General features: G+C 44.9%; 2 protein-coding genes across 5 annotated transcripts in view; one reads left to right on the top strand and one right to left on the bottom strand.

Annotated features, from left to right (window-relative positions):
• The window catches only part of LOC108243833 (DNA ligase 1), a 20,397-nt gene extending 16,541 nt beyond the window's left edge, over nucleotides 1-3,856 (bottom strand). For 2 of the 3 annotated variants that reach the window (XM_017429519.3, XM_037973023.1), the window contains exons 1-2: nucleotides 2,243-3,856; nucleotides 331-505 (exon numbers count right to left, since the gene is read on the bottom strand). The gene's annotated coding sequence lies outside the window, so the exon portion shown is untranslated. Of the gene's footprint in view, nucleotides 1-170; nucleotides 238-330; nucleotides 506-2,242 lie in introns of all 3 variants that reach the window. The other variant, XM_037973022.1, reaches the window with a different exon arrangement.
• A 30-nt stretch (nucleotides 3,857-3,886) lies between these two features.
• On the top strand, nucleotides 3,887-11,865 carry LOC108243829 (arylsulfatase I). Of its 2 annotated transcripts, none has more exons than XM_017429512.3 (11): nucleotides 3,887-4,078; nucleotides 5,916-6,095; nucleotides 7,421-7,560; nucleotides 7,708-7,857; nucleotides 7,952-8,026; nucleotides 8,095-8,269; nucleotides 8,624-8,860; nucleotides 9,101-9,247; nucleotides 9,317-9,506; nucleotides 9,863-10,374; nucleotides 10,454-11,865. In XM_017429512.3, the coding sequence occupies exons 2-11, from the start codon at nucleotides 5,925-5,927 to the stop codon at nucleotides 10,877-10,879; spliced, it is 2,223 nt and encodes a 740-aa protein (XP_017285001.1). In that variant the 5' UTR covers nucleotides 3,887-4,078; nucleotides 5,916-5,924; the 3' UTR covers nucleotides 10,880-11,865. The 2 variants fall into 2 exon arrangements, with proteins under 2 accessions (XP_017285001.1, XP_017285002.1); XM_017429513.3 differs by having other exon boundaries at nucleotides 3,888-4,078; nucleotides 9,356-9,506.
• Nucleotides 11,866-15,152: the final 3,287 nt, after the last annotated feature.

Genomic DNA, 15,152 nt, shown 5'->3' with positions numbered 1-15,152 from the left:
GCAGGCAGACAAGCAGGCAGACAGACAGACAGACAGACAGACAGACAGACAAGCAGGCAGGCAGGCAGACAGACAGACAGACAGACAGACAGACAGACAGACAGACAGACAGACAGACAGACAGACAGGCAGGCAGGCAGGCAGTAAAGCATCACTTGAAGAGAGCTGACCCTGATAGAACGCCAGGAGGACCACCTAACTGTGAAAACTCGTCACATGAAGAAGAAGAAAAGTTTTCTAGAAACACCAGACAAGGAGCTTAAAGACCATAAAAAAAATTTAAAAAACGTTTAACTCTTGAACACAAGATGGCTGCACTCCCAAACATACCAGTCATTCCTCAGCTGGAGCGTCCTCTGCGGGACAGCGAGCGACTCCAGGAAGTACATCGGTGTCTGGCGGCGCTCGCTGCCGTGACTCAGGCGCTGATGAAGCGAACTCGGCGGCTCCGGAGCCTCAGATCTCCAACAGAGACGGGAAACGATCCCACTGCGGTCCAGACGGCCTGGACCCCGAGAGGACAGGAAACAGATGAACTTAAAGAGGAACGTTCAAGAAAAACTCTTCAAGCAAGCAGTGAAATTAAACCAAATTCATCCTGTCACCCATTCATCCTGTCATCCTCTCATCCTGTCACCCATTCATCCTGTCACCCATTCATCCTGTCACCCATTCATCCTGTCACCCATTCATCCTGTCATCCATTCATCCTGTCACACACTCATCCTGTCATCCATTCATCCTGTCATGTAATTATTTCTGTGAAACATCAGGAGCTGATAATCACACTGACATGTAGCTACTTCTGCTGACTATTTTAGCTGTTTATAAATCCAAACCTTCGGCTCATTCAGGAAGATGGCTGCCGTGGCGTCTGGTTTTTGTAACTTTTGTATTTTTCAGAATATTTAACTTTATGTACAAATATCTTCCACGTAGAAATACATTAAGATCTCTTCAATTCCTTCAAAAGGAATTTAGCTTTTAGCTACTATTCTGCTACTTTCATCTTTTAGTTGGCTTTTTTCTAGTTTTAGCTGTTAGCTACTGTTTTGCTAGCCTTTTAATCCTTTTAGCTTTCAGACAGTGTTTTGCTTTGTTTGGGTAGAAGCTTGAGCTTTGCTACTTTTAGCTTTTAGATGGCTTGTGATAGTTAGCTTTTAGCTAACCTTTAGCTTCTTTTAATTATAGTTTTGCTACTTTTAGTTGGCTTTTTGCTATTTTTAGGTAGCTTTTAGCTTCTTTAGCCAGCATTTTGGTAGTTTTAGCTTTTAGCTACTGTTTTGCTCCTTTTAGCTAGCATTTTAATCCTTTTAGCTTTCAGACAGTGTTTAATTTTGTTTGGCTATTAGCTGGAGCATTGCTACTTTTAGCTTTTAGTCGGCATTGGTTATATTTAGCTTTTAGCTAGCCTTTTGCTTCTTTTAGCTTGCATTTTGCTACATCAGCTTTAGCAAGCTTTTTGCTAGTTTTAGCTATTAGTTGCTGTTTTGCTACTTTAAGGTTTTAGTTAGCTTTTTGCTACATTTGGCTTTTAACTAGTTTTGCTTTGATTAGCTTGCAGATAGCATTTAGCTTTTTTAGCTAACCTTTTTTCTACTTTAGCTTTTAGCTAGCCTTACATTCTTTTTAGCTTTTTGCTTTATTTGGCTTTAGGCTGGAGTTATGTTACTTTTAGCTTTTAGATGTATTTTTGTTATATTTAGCTTTTAGCTAGCCTTTTGCTTCTTTTAGCTTGCATTTTGCTACATCAGCTTTAGCAAGCTTTTTGCTAGTTTTAGCTATTAGTTGCTGTTTTGCTACTTTAAGGTTTTAGTTAGCTTTTTGCTACATTTGGCTTTTAACTAGTTTTGCTTTGATTAGCTTGCAGATAGCATTTAGCTTTTTTAGCTAACCTTTTTTCTACTTTAGCTTTTAGCTAGGCTTATAATCCTTTTAGCATGATGCTTTGCTTTAAGCTGGAGTTTTGTTACTTTTAGCTTTTAGTTTACTTTGGTTATATTTAGCATTTTAGTAGTTTTAGCTTTTAGTTACTGTTTTGCTACATTTAGCTTTTGGCTGGAGTTTAGCTTCTTTTAGCAGTTATATTCAGCAGTTTGGCTGCTTTTTAAAACTTTTTTAAAGCTCTTTAGTTTGATTTCTGTTTTTCTGTAGGAGCACTAACAGGGTTTTGTTTCAGAGTATTTATTTTAGTTAGTAACGACGCTCAGATTGAGTGCTTTTAACGACTCTCAGCTACTACCTCGTCAGGTTTTAGGTCAGTATCTGCGCCGTGGACTGAGTTAGTCTTCAGTCCTGGAGTCAGCTCCTCCTCGGGACTTATGGAGGTTTTTTTGTTTGTTTGTTGCCAACAGGAGACACATTCCTGGTTTCCTCCGGGGCCAGCTGGCTCCTCCAGGCCGGCCTGCAAACACCGACGGTCGGCTGAAGTTCGGCTCAGCTCCCCGCTGCTTCACACAGGGAGAAGTGCGGAGAGGTTTCATGAATCACGAACTACAGGAGACATGCTGAGATAAAAAAAAGAAACCGCTGAAGGTTTAATTATCGTTTCTTCTCAGTTAAGTCGCGAAAGTAAACTCAAAACCGGCGGATGTTGAGGAGCGAAACCTTCAAAATAAAACTGCAGTTCAAGTCAGCGGCACGAAAAAAAAACCGCTTTAAATAAAATTTTCATTAATAAATCTATACAACTGCATTACTTTTAATTATATAAGTTAAGTTTGTTTTAATACTTTAAGGTTGAAGTTAAAGAGGTAATGCTGCCTTCAATGTACTTCGGAAGTCGGAACTTAGATATAATAATGAAGTTAGATCCAACATGATTGTGTTCCAGTTGCAATTAAAAATCAGTAAAATTGCCACATTGCTGTGCTCCGTGACAAGGCTCTAACTACTATTAGCAGTTTTAATCAGTAACAATAGACTTATCTGCATCACGAGTCAGAATGTCCACTTTGTGGGGCGTTCCGGTTGATTTTTTCCGACTTGGGACTCGGAAGTTCCGATTTCCGAGCACAAATGGAACGCACCACAACGGTAAAAAGCTTGCTGGCTAGTAAATTAGCCTGCTGTTATGAAACGGTATTTAAAACTAAAAAGTGCTACAATGCATCTCTAGTCGATTTTAAAATTAATTAAAAATCTGTGAGACAAAAAACAGATTAAAGGCAATAGTTAATAAATAAAAAAGCATTTATTTCAGAAAAACATTGTCTTGCCAGGCGAAAAAATGTTAGCTTGCTTTGCTAACCTAGCTAGTTTTATTAAAGCTAATTTCAGTCCCCTTGCTACCTCTTTAGTTTCCCCCACCCTATATTTATTATTTCTTTTACAGTTTTTCTTTAATAAACACCAAACAGAATATAGTAAATGGCAGTAAAGGACGTGATTTTACAAAAAAAAAACTTTTTTTATGTCATGCTAACAGCTAAAGCTAGTTACTTACCTTACCTAGTTAGGTGAAAGTGCCTTGCTCTGATACCATTTAAAAAATTTTCTATTGCTTTTCTCCCTTTTTTCTTTTTACATTTTTGTCTTTATTAAGTAGGAAAAATAAGACCGTAACTGCCAGTGGATTTTACAGCTAATAGCTATAGCTGAATGCTAACCTTGTTAGCTGTTGCTAACCTAAAGAACGATTTGGTTAAATTGAGTATAAATTCATATTTTTAAGGTTAGGTTAGGTTTATTTAACAAAACAGACCTTGAGTTGAATCATTTCTTCCTGGATTGAAAGCAGCTTACATGTTAGAAAGTATAAACATTAGCAGAGGAAGCTGCGGCGTTTTATTTTGAAAGGCTCACACCGGGGCTCTGTGTGTGTGTGTGTGTGTGTGTGTGTGTGTGTGTGTGTTCACCCGCAGCTTTTCTTCGCTCGTATTTTATCGGCGGACGCTCGGGCTGAAAGCAGAAAGGAGGTTCGGGCTGAAAAAACTCGGGGACATGAGGCACTTCCCGCTGGAAACCGAACTTCTCGCGGGGCGGAAAAGAGGAGCGGAGGTCCGCAGAATGAACTAAACCGAGGAGGAGGAGGAGGAAGAGGAGCAGACCCCTTCACTCCTATTGATCCTGTATAGAGGTATTGATTTAGGCCGGGATTAGATTATATCTGTGCGCTTATTTCACTTATAAACTGATCTAGACGCACCAGAATAAACTGTAATATCTGTGTTATTATTATTATTTACTCACATTTTAAACCAACAAGCTGCAGATTATATGAATTGTCTGAATGCAACAGAAATCAGAGCTCCAGAGGGAAGCAGTTCATGTCTTACTCACACCTATAATCACAGAGAAATGTGTCCTTTGTGCAAACCAGCTCAGGCTGCCGAGGCAGCTGCTTTTCATCACTTTTGTGTATAAAATTAACATCCCATCCCTCCGGACGGGTTTAAACATGTCACGGATTGAACAGATACAGCCATCCTGCTGCCGCTGCTTTCAGGAAAACGATTTTAATTCAACGTCAGATCACTTTGACCTGTAAATACAGCCACAGGAAGAAGAAGAAGGGGGGGAAAAAAACGAAGCCCGGAGGTGATCGGGTCGTTTCCAGGTGAGTTCTGTCAGTTTGCAGCTGTGGAGCGACAGGTGTGCGTGAACACAACGCCAGGGCGGAAAGACCTCTGAGAAGCTGGCTGGGGTCGAAGGTCAAACTGTTCGGAGTACCATCGTCTCCTCCTTCTCACCTGGGGACGCCCCAGGGTCAGACCGTGCAGTGCTCAGAGAACAGGCCTCAGGTCAAAGGTCACCGGGAACAGCTCTCTGTTCTCGCAGGGGAACACCCCGTCCCTCTCAGGCGTTCGGGTCAGGTAGAGTCACAAAACGACCGGGACAACATCCCAAAGCGGAGATGTTTACCCATAATGCACAGCGCCATGTTTGTAAACAAAACAAAGCGCCGAAGAAGCTAAAACTGCAGCTAAAAGCTAAAAGTAGCGTCAGAAGCCGAGAGCGATTCGATGTATGAGCCGTTAAAAAGTACAAAAACTATAAACGGGAAACAAAAGTTGCATGCTGACTCAGCGTTTACATGGTACCAGCAATGCTGACTCATAGTTTAGTCACATCAGTGCTGACTCAGCGTTTACGCAGATGCAGGAATGCTGACTCAGCGTTTACACAGACGCAGGAATGCTGACTCAGCGTTTACACGTCACAGGTCTGATGATCTGAGCTGGTTCTGCAGCCGCAGGATCTGGTCAGGTCGACCACGAACTCCTCTGAGAACCAAAGTATCCTAAAAATGTGGTCAGAAGAGTGGGCCAGAATTCCTCCACAACCATTTTAGGGGCTAATAAAGTCGGGCAGAAAACCACTACTGAAGAGTAATTGCTGCTGAGGGAGGTTCTGCTGGATCAGAAGGACATTTTTCCATTTTGGTTTATTAAATAACGACTCAGTGGAATCTGTTGAGGGTAAATTTAAATCCTTTTCGGAACCTGTTAAAAAAACGGGCCATTTTATTTTATCCTGATATGTAAAGAGGCAGGACTCGACTGTATCGCTGTTGTTGTGGAACGACACTCCGCAGTTTTTACCGTGCTGCACATTCCTTCACCGTAGAACCCAAACGATCAAAGAGCTACAATCCCTCGCTTTCAACATTTAAGCTCCTGACTGCACCGTCTGCACTGTCTGCTCCGTCTCCACTGTCTGCGCCGTCTTTTCCCGGTCTGCTCTGTCTGCTCCTAACTACTTCGTCTGCTCTGTCTGCTCCTAACTGCTCCGTCTGGCCGTCTGCTCGTCTGCTACCATCTGGGCCGTCTGCGCCGTCAGTCGCAGCCAAGACTTGAAACAGATTTTTTTGGCGTTCGTCCCGGCGTCGGTGAAGACCTGATCTCAGATCAGTCGCTGGTTTTCTGACTCTTTCGGTGAGACGCTGATGTTGATTTTGTTTCTGTCTCCTCCAGGAGTTCACGATGCGGGTCGTTCCTGCGGCTCTGACCGCGCTGACGGCGTTCCTCAGCCTGGACTTCCTGTCAGCTCACCGGCCCGAATTGGACCCGATCGGGCGGCGGGAAGGCGGCGGAACGGGACAGAAGAAGAAGAAGCCACCGCCGCACATCATATTCATTCTGATCGACGACCAGGTGAAGGAGTCCGACGTTGTTAAGGGATAGTTCAGATCTTTTGAAGTGGGGTTCTGTGGAAAGGTTATAAACAAAGAATATCATACCTGCTGAAGGAACTCAGTTTGGAGAATTAGAGTTTAATTCAGATTAACGAGCTAAAGGCTAATCTGAACGGATTTGGGATGAAAGTGGATTACAGCCATCTTAAAACAACTCAGTCAAAAAAAAAAAAAAACTCAAACGTTATTTTTTACATCTTTAAACTTCTCTGTCAGCTTTGTTTTACTTTGTTGTTTACATCGAATGTCATGGTTACTTGCAAGTGCAGACGTCAGCAGCTAGCTGTAGCACTTCTGCTGCCTGGGTCACGTTTCGCAGGAGCGTCGGTCCTGAGACCTGAGGACGTTTGTCGGGTGGATGAGAGTTCGTTTCCGCCCGAAACTCAACTTTTTTCTTTTTGGTGACGAGTTTAAAGTAAGAAACGTGAAGCAGTCCCCGTGTTCAAAACACCAACAAAGAAGACGACCCGGCAGCGAAAGCTACGAACAGGAAGTCGTTCAGCGCGCGTAGCTTTAGCATTATGCTAACTTTATCAACATCGGGTTCTTGTTATTTTCTAATTCTCCGTCTCTGAAGCTTCAAAAAGGTTCGTAGTCTGGAGTGACGTCATTGGAATCCTCAAGCTTCACAATGACGCCAAACGTTATACGAAGGGATTTCCAGCAGAGAAAAACGGTCATTTTCGAAGGAAATTAAAAGGATTATTTCTAAAGACAAACCTGTTAGAAAACTTTGATTTAAAGCTCGATAAGGAAGACTCTGAGTTCAGTTTGACTCGTTTCACAGCACAGTCGCACATTTGGACTTTTTAATTAATTTTAATTTTTACGTAGATGTCGTGGGAAACAGAACTCACCGGGAGGCAAATGAAACAAAACACACGATTGTTTTAAACGCTGAAAAAAGTCAAAGTAATTTTGGATTTTACAGCCAGGTACGAGTAATAAAACGAAACGCGTGCTGTTAAAGTCCGGTTAGTCGTTTTCACTCCGATCCAAACCCGTCTGACTAACGAGAGACAAATTAACCAGATGCCTTTGGCGGCCATTTTACTTTTTTTTATGTTTCTTCAACCACGCTCCGGTTTGAGACGACAGTAATCCGGTTTAATCTCGGTTCCAGTCAGAACTGAGGTGGATCAAAGAGCGACCCACAGCAGGTAAGATGTTTACCGTTCATAACCTTTCCACGCCACCTAAACCGTCCCTTTAAGGTGGTACTGAAACATAAAGATTCACAGCGTGGTACGTTTAAATGACGGGTTCTCCGTCGTTCTGGGGCAGGGCTTCAACGACATCGGTTACCACAACCCCACCATCAAGACCCCCACTCTGGACAAGCTGGCGGCGGAGGGCGTCATCCTGGAGAACTACTACGTTCAGCCCATCTGCACGCCGTCACGCAGCCAGCTGATGACCGGCAGGTACAGACGTCCTGAGCTTCACGTTCTGGATTAGATCACCCTGCGGTTCCTTCCTGCGGCGCCTGTCGGGCCGTTTTTCGGCGAGGACTAACAGGTCCCGGGTTGCGCTGAACTTTGAGGCCTAACGGCGTCCTTTTCTTCTTGGAGGTATCAGATCCACACGGGGCTGCAGCACTCCATCATCAGACCGAGCCAGCCGAGCTGTCTGCCCTCAGGCATGGACACGCTGCCCGAGAGGCTCCGCGAGGCCGGATACGCCACGCACCTGGTGGGCAAGTGGCACCTGGGCTTCTACAGGTGAGCCTCGGCAGGTGACTGTGATACGATCAGCGCGAAGGTACCGGGAGGAAACATGACGTGAACGCCTTTTATCTTTCCGCTCGTTCTGCAGGAAAGCGTGTCTCCCGACCAGGAAAGGTTTTGACACCTTCTTCGGCTCCTTAACAGGAAGTGTGGATTACTACAGGTAAATGGCGGCGTCTGCTCGGAGCACAACCCTCGTCTCGGGCTCATTTCCCTCCGTTTTGCTTTCAGCTACGGGTCCTGCGACGGCGCGGCGTTGTGCGGATACGATCTCCACGACAACGAGAGCGTGGCGTGGGGCCACGAAGGGAAATACTCCACCATGCTGTTCACACAGAGGGCCCGCAAAATCCTGGAGAGCCACGACCCGACGGAGAGGCCGCTCTTCCTGCTGCTGTCCCTGCAGGTGATGAAAGCGTCGCAGGAACTCCCGGTTCTGGTTCTGGTTCTGTGATGTTTGACGACACTAACATCTATAAAAAACAATTAGAATCTAATTTAGAGAACTTAAAGTAAAAACATTAATCAGGAAGTGTCCTTTTTTTCCAGCTGACTCAGGAGACGCGTGACTTTAGGGCTTTGTAGCTTTTCTACTTTTAATATTTAACATTTTTAATTCCTTTAAAAACAAAATATCTGCTTTTGTTGCTTCGTCTTCTGCGAGTTTATTGTTTCTGCAGCTCGTGGATGATTTTTGTTCAAACATACATCCTTAAAAGATAAAAAGAGGCGATAAAACATGCGGAATGACTCCCTGCAGGCGGTCCACACTCCCCTGCAGCCTCCCAAGTCCTACATCTACCCGTACCGAGGCATGACCAACGTCGCCAGGAGGAAGTTCGCCGCCATGGTGTCCACGGTGGACGAGGCGGTCCGCAACGTCACCTACGCACTCAGGAAGTACGGCTACTACAAGAACAGCGTCATCATCTACTCCACGGACAACGGCGCCCAGCCGCTGATCGGAGGCAGCAACTGGCCGCTGCGAGGCCGGAAGGTTGTTTACTTTGTTTGTTTACTGTAAACATCGAAGCACTTTGTTGTTCGTGGTGATGTCATCGAGTCCAGCTGGACTACAAACATGGTGGTTTCTGTAGTTTCTGCCTTTGGTGAGAATCTGACAAACAAAAGAAACGCATGTCGCCCTCCTCCTTTAAACAAAGAGTGTTTCGGAGTTTGTGATGGAGATGACTCTCAGCTACTACCAGCGTCTCTCCTGTGGTGGTTCTGCTTTCAGGGCACGTACTGGGAGGGCGGCGTCCGCGGCGTGGCGTTTGTCCACAGCCCTCTGCTGAAACGAAGGAGACGGGTCTCCAGAGACCTCCTCCACATCACGGACTGGTTCCCCACCCTGGTGGGGCTGGGCGGGGGGAACACCAGCCAGGTCAGGACCGTCTCCAAACACAATTTATTCTGATTCGTTTATAATAAAGAGTTTATAATAATCTTTCAGGTAGATTCAGGAGTATTTTCCCTTTCGTTGGTGGTTCAGAGCCGGGGCCTGGACGGGTTCGATGTTTGGGCCACCATCAGTGAGGGGAAGGAGTCTCCTCGTCGGGAGATCCTGCACAACATCAACCCTCTGCACAAACCTGTCGCTGCCTCCATGATGTGGGACGACGTGGAAACCAGCCAGCCTGCAGGTAAGCGGGGAGGAGTTCAGGTACCTCAGAGTCCTGATGGACGGATCGGAGCCTCGTCTTCAGCAGTGAGGGCGTCGCTTCGGTCTGTCGTGGTGAAAAACAAAACTCTGGATTTCCTGCTCCGTCTACGTTCCAGCCTGGGAGGAGACCTCAGGGCAGACCCAGACCTCTCTGGTCTGGGATCAGCTCAGGATCCTCCAGGAGGAGCTGGAGGAGGTCTGGGTCTCCCTCCTGGACCTGCTGCCTCCTGGACCCGACCACGGATCGGCTGCAGACGACGGACGGTTCAGACTGTCAGGACCCAGAACCTCCCAGAATAATTCTGTGAAACTTTTCTGTTGTCTTTCGTTCTGCAGTGAAAACATCAAAAGAAGCGACAAATAAAAAGCTGAAGAAGAAGAAGAAGAAGAAGAGGAAGAAAGTTCTGAAGCTGAAACAACATAAGAAGTCGACGTTCCGGTTAAAGACCGTCAGGAAACCTGCTGGGAAGTCCAAAGAACCGGAACCTCCTCCCAAAGCCAGAGCTCAGTCTGAGCACTGGTCCCGCCTCCGTCACGAGCCCAAGATCCAGTCCAGTGGTTCTTTATCGTCCCGCCAGAAACCCAAGACCAAATCCAAGCGGACCACCCTCCAGAACCAGAACCTGTCTCAGTCGAGACAAACTCAGACAAAATCCAAGCCGAAGCTCAAACAGCAGTTAAAGACGAAGTCCCGGCAGACGTTCGTCCAGAACCACAACACGTCCCGGTCCAGAACACGGCCCGCCTGGTCTTCGGTGTGGGACACGTCGGTTCAGGCGGCCATCCGGGTCGGAGACTGGAAGCTGCTGACCGGAGACCCAGGACACGGAGACTGGGTCCCCCTGCAGGTACCACGCCGCTCCGGGCGAACGTTCGGGTTTAAATTCATGGTACCGAGCCAAAATAATCCCAAACTCTGATCCGCAGATCCTTCCCACCCTCCTGGGTCACTGGTGGCACCTGGAGCGCTCCCTGCCGGCTCACAGGAACTCCTCCCACCCGCCAAAAACCGTGTGGCTCTTCAACATCACCGCCGACCCGTACGAGAGGCGCGACCTGGCGGCGCAGCGGCCAGATGTGGTCCAGCAGCTGCTGGCCCGCCTCGCCTACTACAACCGGACGGCCGTGCCGGTTTACTTCCCGCCGGACGACCCGCGGGCCGACCCGAGCCGGCACGCGGGGGCCTGGGTCCCCTGGGCCGACGAAGACGAGGAGGAGGAGAAATACCGAGGGGTTTATAAGAAAGGAAAGAGCGGGAAGAAGAAGAAGAAGAAGAAGAAGAGCTGCGGGCTGTGCAAACTGAAAACCTTCTTCCTCAAACTGAACACGGGGATGATGTCCAACCGGATCTGACGGCTCCGAGACGGCTCCGAGACGCCCAGGGAACCGCCGAGGACTCGGAGAAATCAAACCCGTTACTCCGTTAGGCTCCTGAAGTTAAGGTGGAATGATTCTTAAGGTGGAATCTCAGCGAGCCGCTCAGAACGACCAGATTTTGAGTATTTTCGTGCGTGGTTGTATTCTCGGCTGCGCACATTATTTCGTCGGCTCGTTTTTCTCCAGCCTCGGCAGTCCCGCCCCCCCGTGGAGCAGATCTTTTTCTTATTATTTATCATCTCCGTGGTTTTAAAGCGCGTCCGGCTGCAGGACGTTGGAGTTTCCTGTTTGGTTTCTGTCATTAATATCTGAGACGTGTGGCGGGAGGAGAGGACTTCAGATCCTCCTGCTGGATTTCACATATTCCTGGAGGCTGGATGTTGATTTCATGATCCAGGATCTGCAGCTGGAGCCCCACGGTGGTCCTCGGAACTGGACTTTCAGGGCCGTGTCTTCTTTGGAGACGGGTTGGAGAGACAACGACAAAATCCCGAAGGGGTCGAGGGCCAACGAGATCCGCCACGAAGGTTGGGCGGCATTCTGGAGCGCGTACTGTTGGCCGCGCACATTATTCTGCTGCCCCCGTTCAGCAGCCTGACGCAGATTTCCTCCCGCCTCTTCAACAAACAAACACAATTTCACACTTTTTAAAAACAAAAGCAACATAAATGTGAAACAGGGTTTTAGTTTCTGTCGACCTGCTGCTGTCAGTAAATAAATAAAAGTCAAATCGCTCCCAGACGACCTTTAAACCCTCCTTCGGTTTGTTTTTACTGTCATCTTATTTAATCTGTGATTTATTCTCATAATGTTGGTTTTTATTTTAAATTCTGACACAGTTCAGGTACAAGTACTGACACGGTGTGGTAGCTGGTAGTAAAATGTACTTTAATAACTTTGAACTTTTAATGTTTGAAATCATGTCTGAGGAAAATAAAAGCGTCTGAGCATCAAGGACTCCAGATGTGTTACAGATTAAATCATTTAATGGATTAAATTAAATTATTTTTTATCACCGCCCCTCTCAGACAGCCGCTGCAGCTCTTTTTGTTTGAATTTATTTTATTTATTACTTTATTTTTTCTTCCTTCTTGCCATAATTTTGGTTCTTTAAAGCAAACGAACGTCTGATTTTGTGTCGGGAGGAACTTAAACGTGTTTTTGACCTGAAACGTTTAAAAACAAACATTTAAATCTGACTTTTAGGCCCTTGAAGAGTATTTTAAGGACGCTGACGTCCGAGTCTCTCTGGACACCAAACCTCTAAATATTTCCCTAAAGAGAGAAAAAGGCCGCGGCCGTCTGAGCGCTGTTTGATTTTTCCTCCCTGAGCAAATAAAACTTAAAGAATCCAACTCTGTTCCTGCAGCGACTATCGAAGCCCAACCAGGAAAAACTTTAAAACAAAACTTTAACATTTTTAGACAGAATGTGGTGTTTTTATGTCAGATTTAAATAAAATAAAAAGTTTGAGCTCATTTCTGTTCTGAATGAAAACTTTAAAAGATTATTATAATTATCACTTTAAATATAAAAGTTATAAAAGCAGAATTTCTAATATTTATCCACCAGGTGGCGCCACAGATCAGCATCAAACAGGATTTGGTTTTTTGGGGGGGTTTGTTTAATCCCAGATCGTGGATTAAAACTTTAATCTGAGCTCGACACGTTGGGATTATTTAATCCAAACAACGAAACTGGATTATTTTATCCTCCAACAAGAACTGAAACTAAATTAAACTGAATCCAGTTTTAAATTTAAGGCTTCAGGAATCGTTCCTTTGTATTTATTTATCATAAAAACGGAGCCATAAACAGATAATTTAGAGGAAAACAAAAATAAGAATAAAAACTGAACTTAATCCAACATAATTATTATTTTAACGACTTGAATCGTAGTTTTGATTAATTATTACCTGCCGGTCATTTTAGCTTTTAGCTGCTTTTTGCTAGTTTTAGCTGAAGCTCATCTGTTGGTTGGTTTTTATTAAAAGGTTTCAGCTCCTTTTCTGCCTCTAGCTGTGGCAGCCATCTTGAATCCAGTGGGCCAGGAGATATTTTACTGACAGACGGGGGGTTGATGCTCAGCTACTACCAGACGTCTCTGTTAGTAATCTGATTACAACTGAAGTAGATTCTAACTATCAAGGTTTAAAGAAGTATTCAAGTATTCTTACTATGCCTGTAAGTACTCTGAAAGTACCGAATAAGTACCCTGTAAGTATCAGAAAAGCACCCTGTAAAGTACAAAGTACTGTAAGTATCCAATAAGTGCCCTGAAGTACAGTTAAAGCACCAGGCAAGTACCAGGTAAATACTCTAAGTACCCTAGAGATACAAAGTAACTATACTGTAGGTACCTGGTAAGTACCCTGGAAGTACTACGCAAGTACCTCTGTAAGTATCTGATAAGTACCCTATAAATATCCGATAAGTAACCTGTAGGTACCAGGTAAGTACACTTAGTATCATTTGAGTACCCTGAAAGTACCAGGCAAATATCCTTTAAGTACCCAGTAAATACCCTGTAAGTACTCTTGTTAGTACTCTGTAAATATCAGATAAGTACCTGACTGTTTTAATAAATCGTCCGACTGATCGAAGCGACTGAAACAAGTTCTGACCCGACCGACTCGGGTGTGGAGGCTGTTGCCGTAGCGACAGTGACTCCATCATCATCACCGTTTGAAACGTTTCTCCTCAGATTCAGGATTTTTTTTTTAACACCGAGCTGAAAACGACTTTTATCCTCCAGATAAATTTATAAAAACAAACATTAAACAGGATTTTATTCCTGTTAGTTTAATAAAAACTCATTTAAGGACTGAAACACTTCAGGGTACTATGGAGTACTTAAGAGTTTGTGGTACTTTCAGACAGAAACTGGGTTCTCCTGCCCCCTCTTTAAAAGTCAGCTCCGTTAGCAAAATATCCCATGAACTACTGAACATGATTTAAGATGGCCGCCGCAGCTATTAGATACCAGATTCAGGCGTCCAGTGGCGAAGCGTTGGGTGTTAGTAGCTGAGAGTTTTATTCTCGTCAAAATAAAAGCGTTTCCTCGCTTGTCTCCAGGGTCCAAACCCTTCGAACCGTCGGCAGCGGCGTCCGCTCCTCTTCCTCGCACGAAACCGACCGAAGACAACGAGGAAGACCCAAAGAGACAAAACGACACGCAGCTCAGAAACACATAATGCCCTGGATTTTTATTTTTCATTTTTGTGACATTTCAAAAAGGGTTCTTTTTCGTTTTGTTTTTCTTCCCGTGTGTGGCGGCGGGGGTCTACAAAAACAAAGAAACAGGAAGTCATGAATCAAACGGGCCGTCGGAATGGGCTCGGGGTTTTATGGTAGACAGAAAAACTACAAGTAGCCTTGTTCAGTACCAAACTCTTCACAGAAGAGAGCTCCGCTTTCAGCACCCGATGACGTCAGCCTTCAGGAGTCGCTTTTTTTTTTTATGGTTTTTTCGTTTTAATTAGAGAAAACAAAATTTTTTTTTTTTAAATTTCATACATTTCCTTTAATATATAGAAGCTGGAATGATATACGTCACTTACTGCATTGTTTTTTTTACTCCCTTATGGTTTATTTTACTTTTTCTTCAGAGCAACAAGTAACAAAAGAATGAAGTCTCCTCATGAGCAAATTTAACATAAAACATGGGTGATACAAAAATATTTATTTAAAAAAAAACAAGATGAGACGGGGGGAGGGGCATAAACGAGACCGTCGAGGCCCAAAAAATACAAAAGCAGCATCAATTAATCATAAAAATTATAGTGCTTAGATACGTCAGAAGCAGCAGAGTCTTCTGGGAAAGTCATCATCCCCATTTTTTTGTTACTTGTCTCAGGAACATTAAGAATGGAAGATCGTTGTGGAGGTTAAACAACCTGCCGCCCCACGCCGCGCGGAAACGGAAGAAAACGGCTCGGCTTTAAAAAATAAAAAAAGAGGGGAAATTAGAAATAAAGAGGCGGAACGGGCCGGCGAGCTGAGCGACGGGGGACCTGTGGGCGGTACAGTGTTTTAAAAACTTTTAAAAATGGGCGTGAATGGTGGTGTGGGGTAAATAAAGTTTCTGTAAACACGGCACAATAAATAGATCCGACAGCAGGTTCTGCACCATGCACGTGACGAGACGAGGCTCCTCCCTCCAGCTGCAGGTTGTCCTTTTCTCTTTTTTTTTTTTTTGTTTCTTTTATGTTTCGAGTGCAAAACATCACAAATGAACAATTCTGTATTC

The sequence above is a fragment of the Kryptolebias marmoratus genome, linkage group LG20, assembly GCF_001649575.2.
Source record: "Kryptolebias marmoratus isolate JLee-2015 linkage group LG20, ASM164957v2, whole genome shotgun sequence".
In the NCBI taxonomy this organism is placed as follows: domain Eukaryota; kingdom Metazoa; phylum Chordata; class Actinopteri; order Cyprinodontiformes; family Rivulidae; genus Kryptolebias; species Kryptolebias marmoratus.
The sequence above is the reverse complement of the archived record's forward strand: the minus strand, read 5'-3'. Positions and strand labels throughout refer to the sequence as shown.

What these genes read in the sequence shown, in the direction of transcription:
- LOC108243829 (XM_017429512.3), top strand. Translation starts at nt 5,925, where the DNA reads ATGCGGGTCGTTCCTGCGGCTCTGACCGCGCTGACGGCGTTCCTCAGC. An exon ending in TCATTCTGATCGACGACCAG is followed by an intron (nt 6,096 to 7,420) that starts GTGAAGGAGTCC and finishes GTTCTGGGGCAG; the next exon opens with GGCTTCAACGACATCGGTTA. An exon ending in GCGGGGGGAACACCAGCCAG is followed by an intron (nt 9,248 to 9,316) that starts GTCAGGACCGTC and finishes ATAATCTTTCAG; the next exon opens with GTAGATTCAGGAGTATTTTC.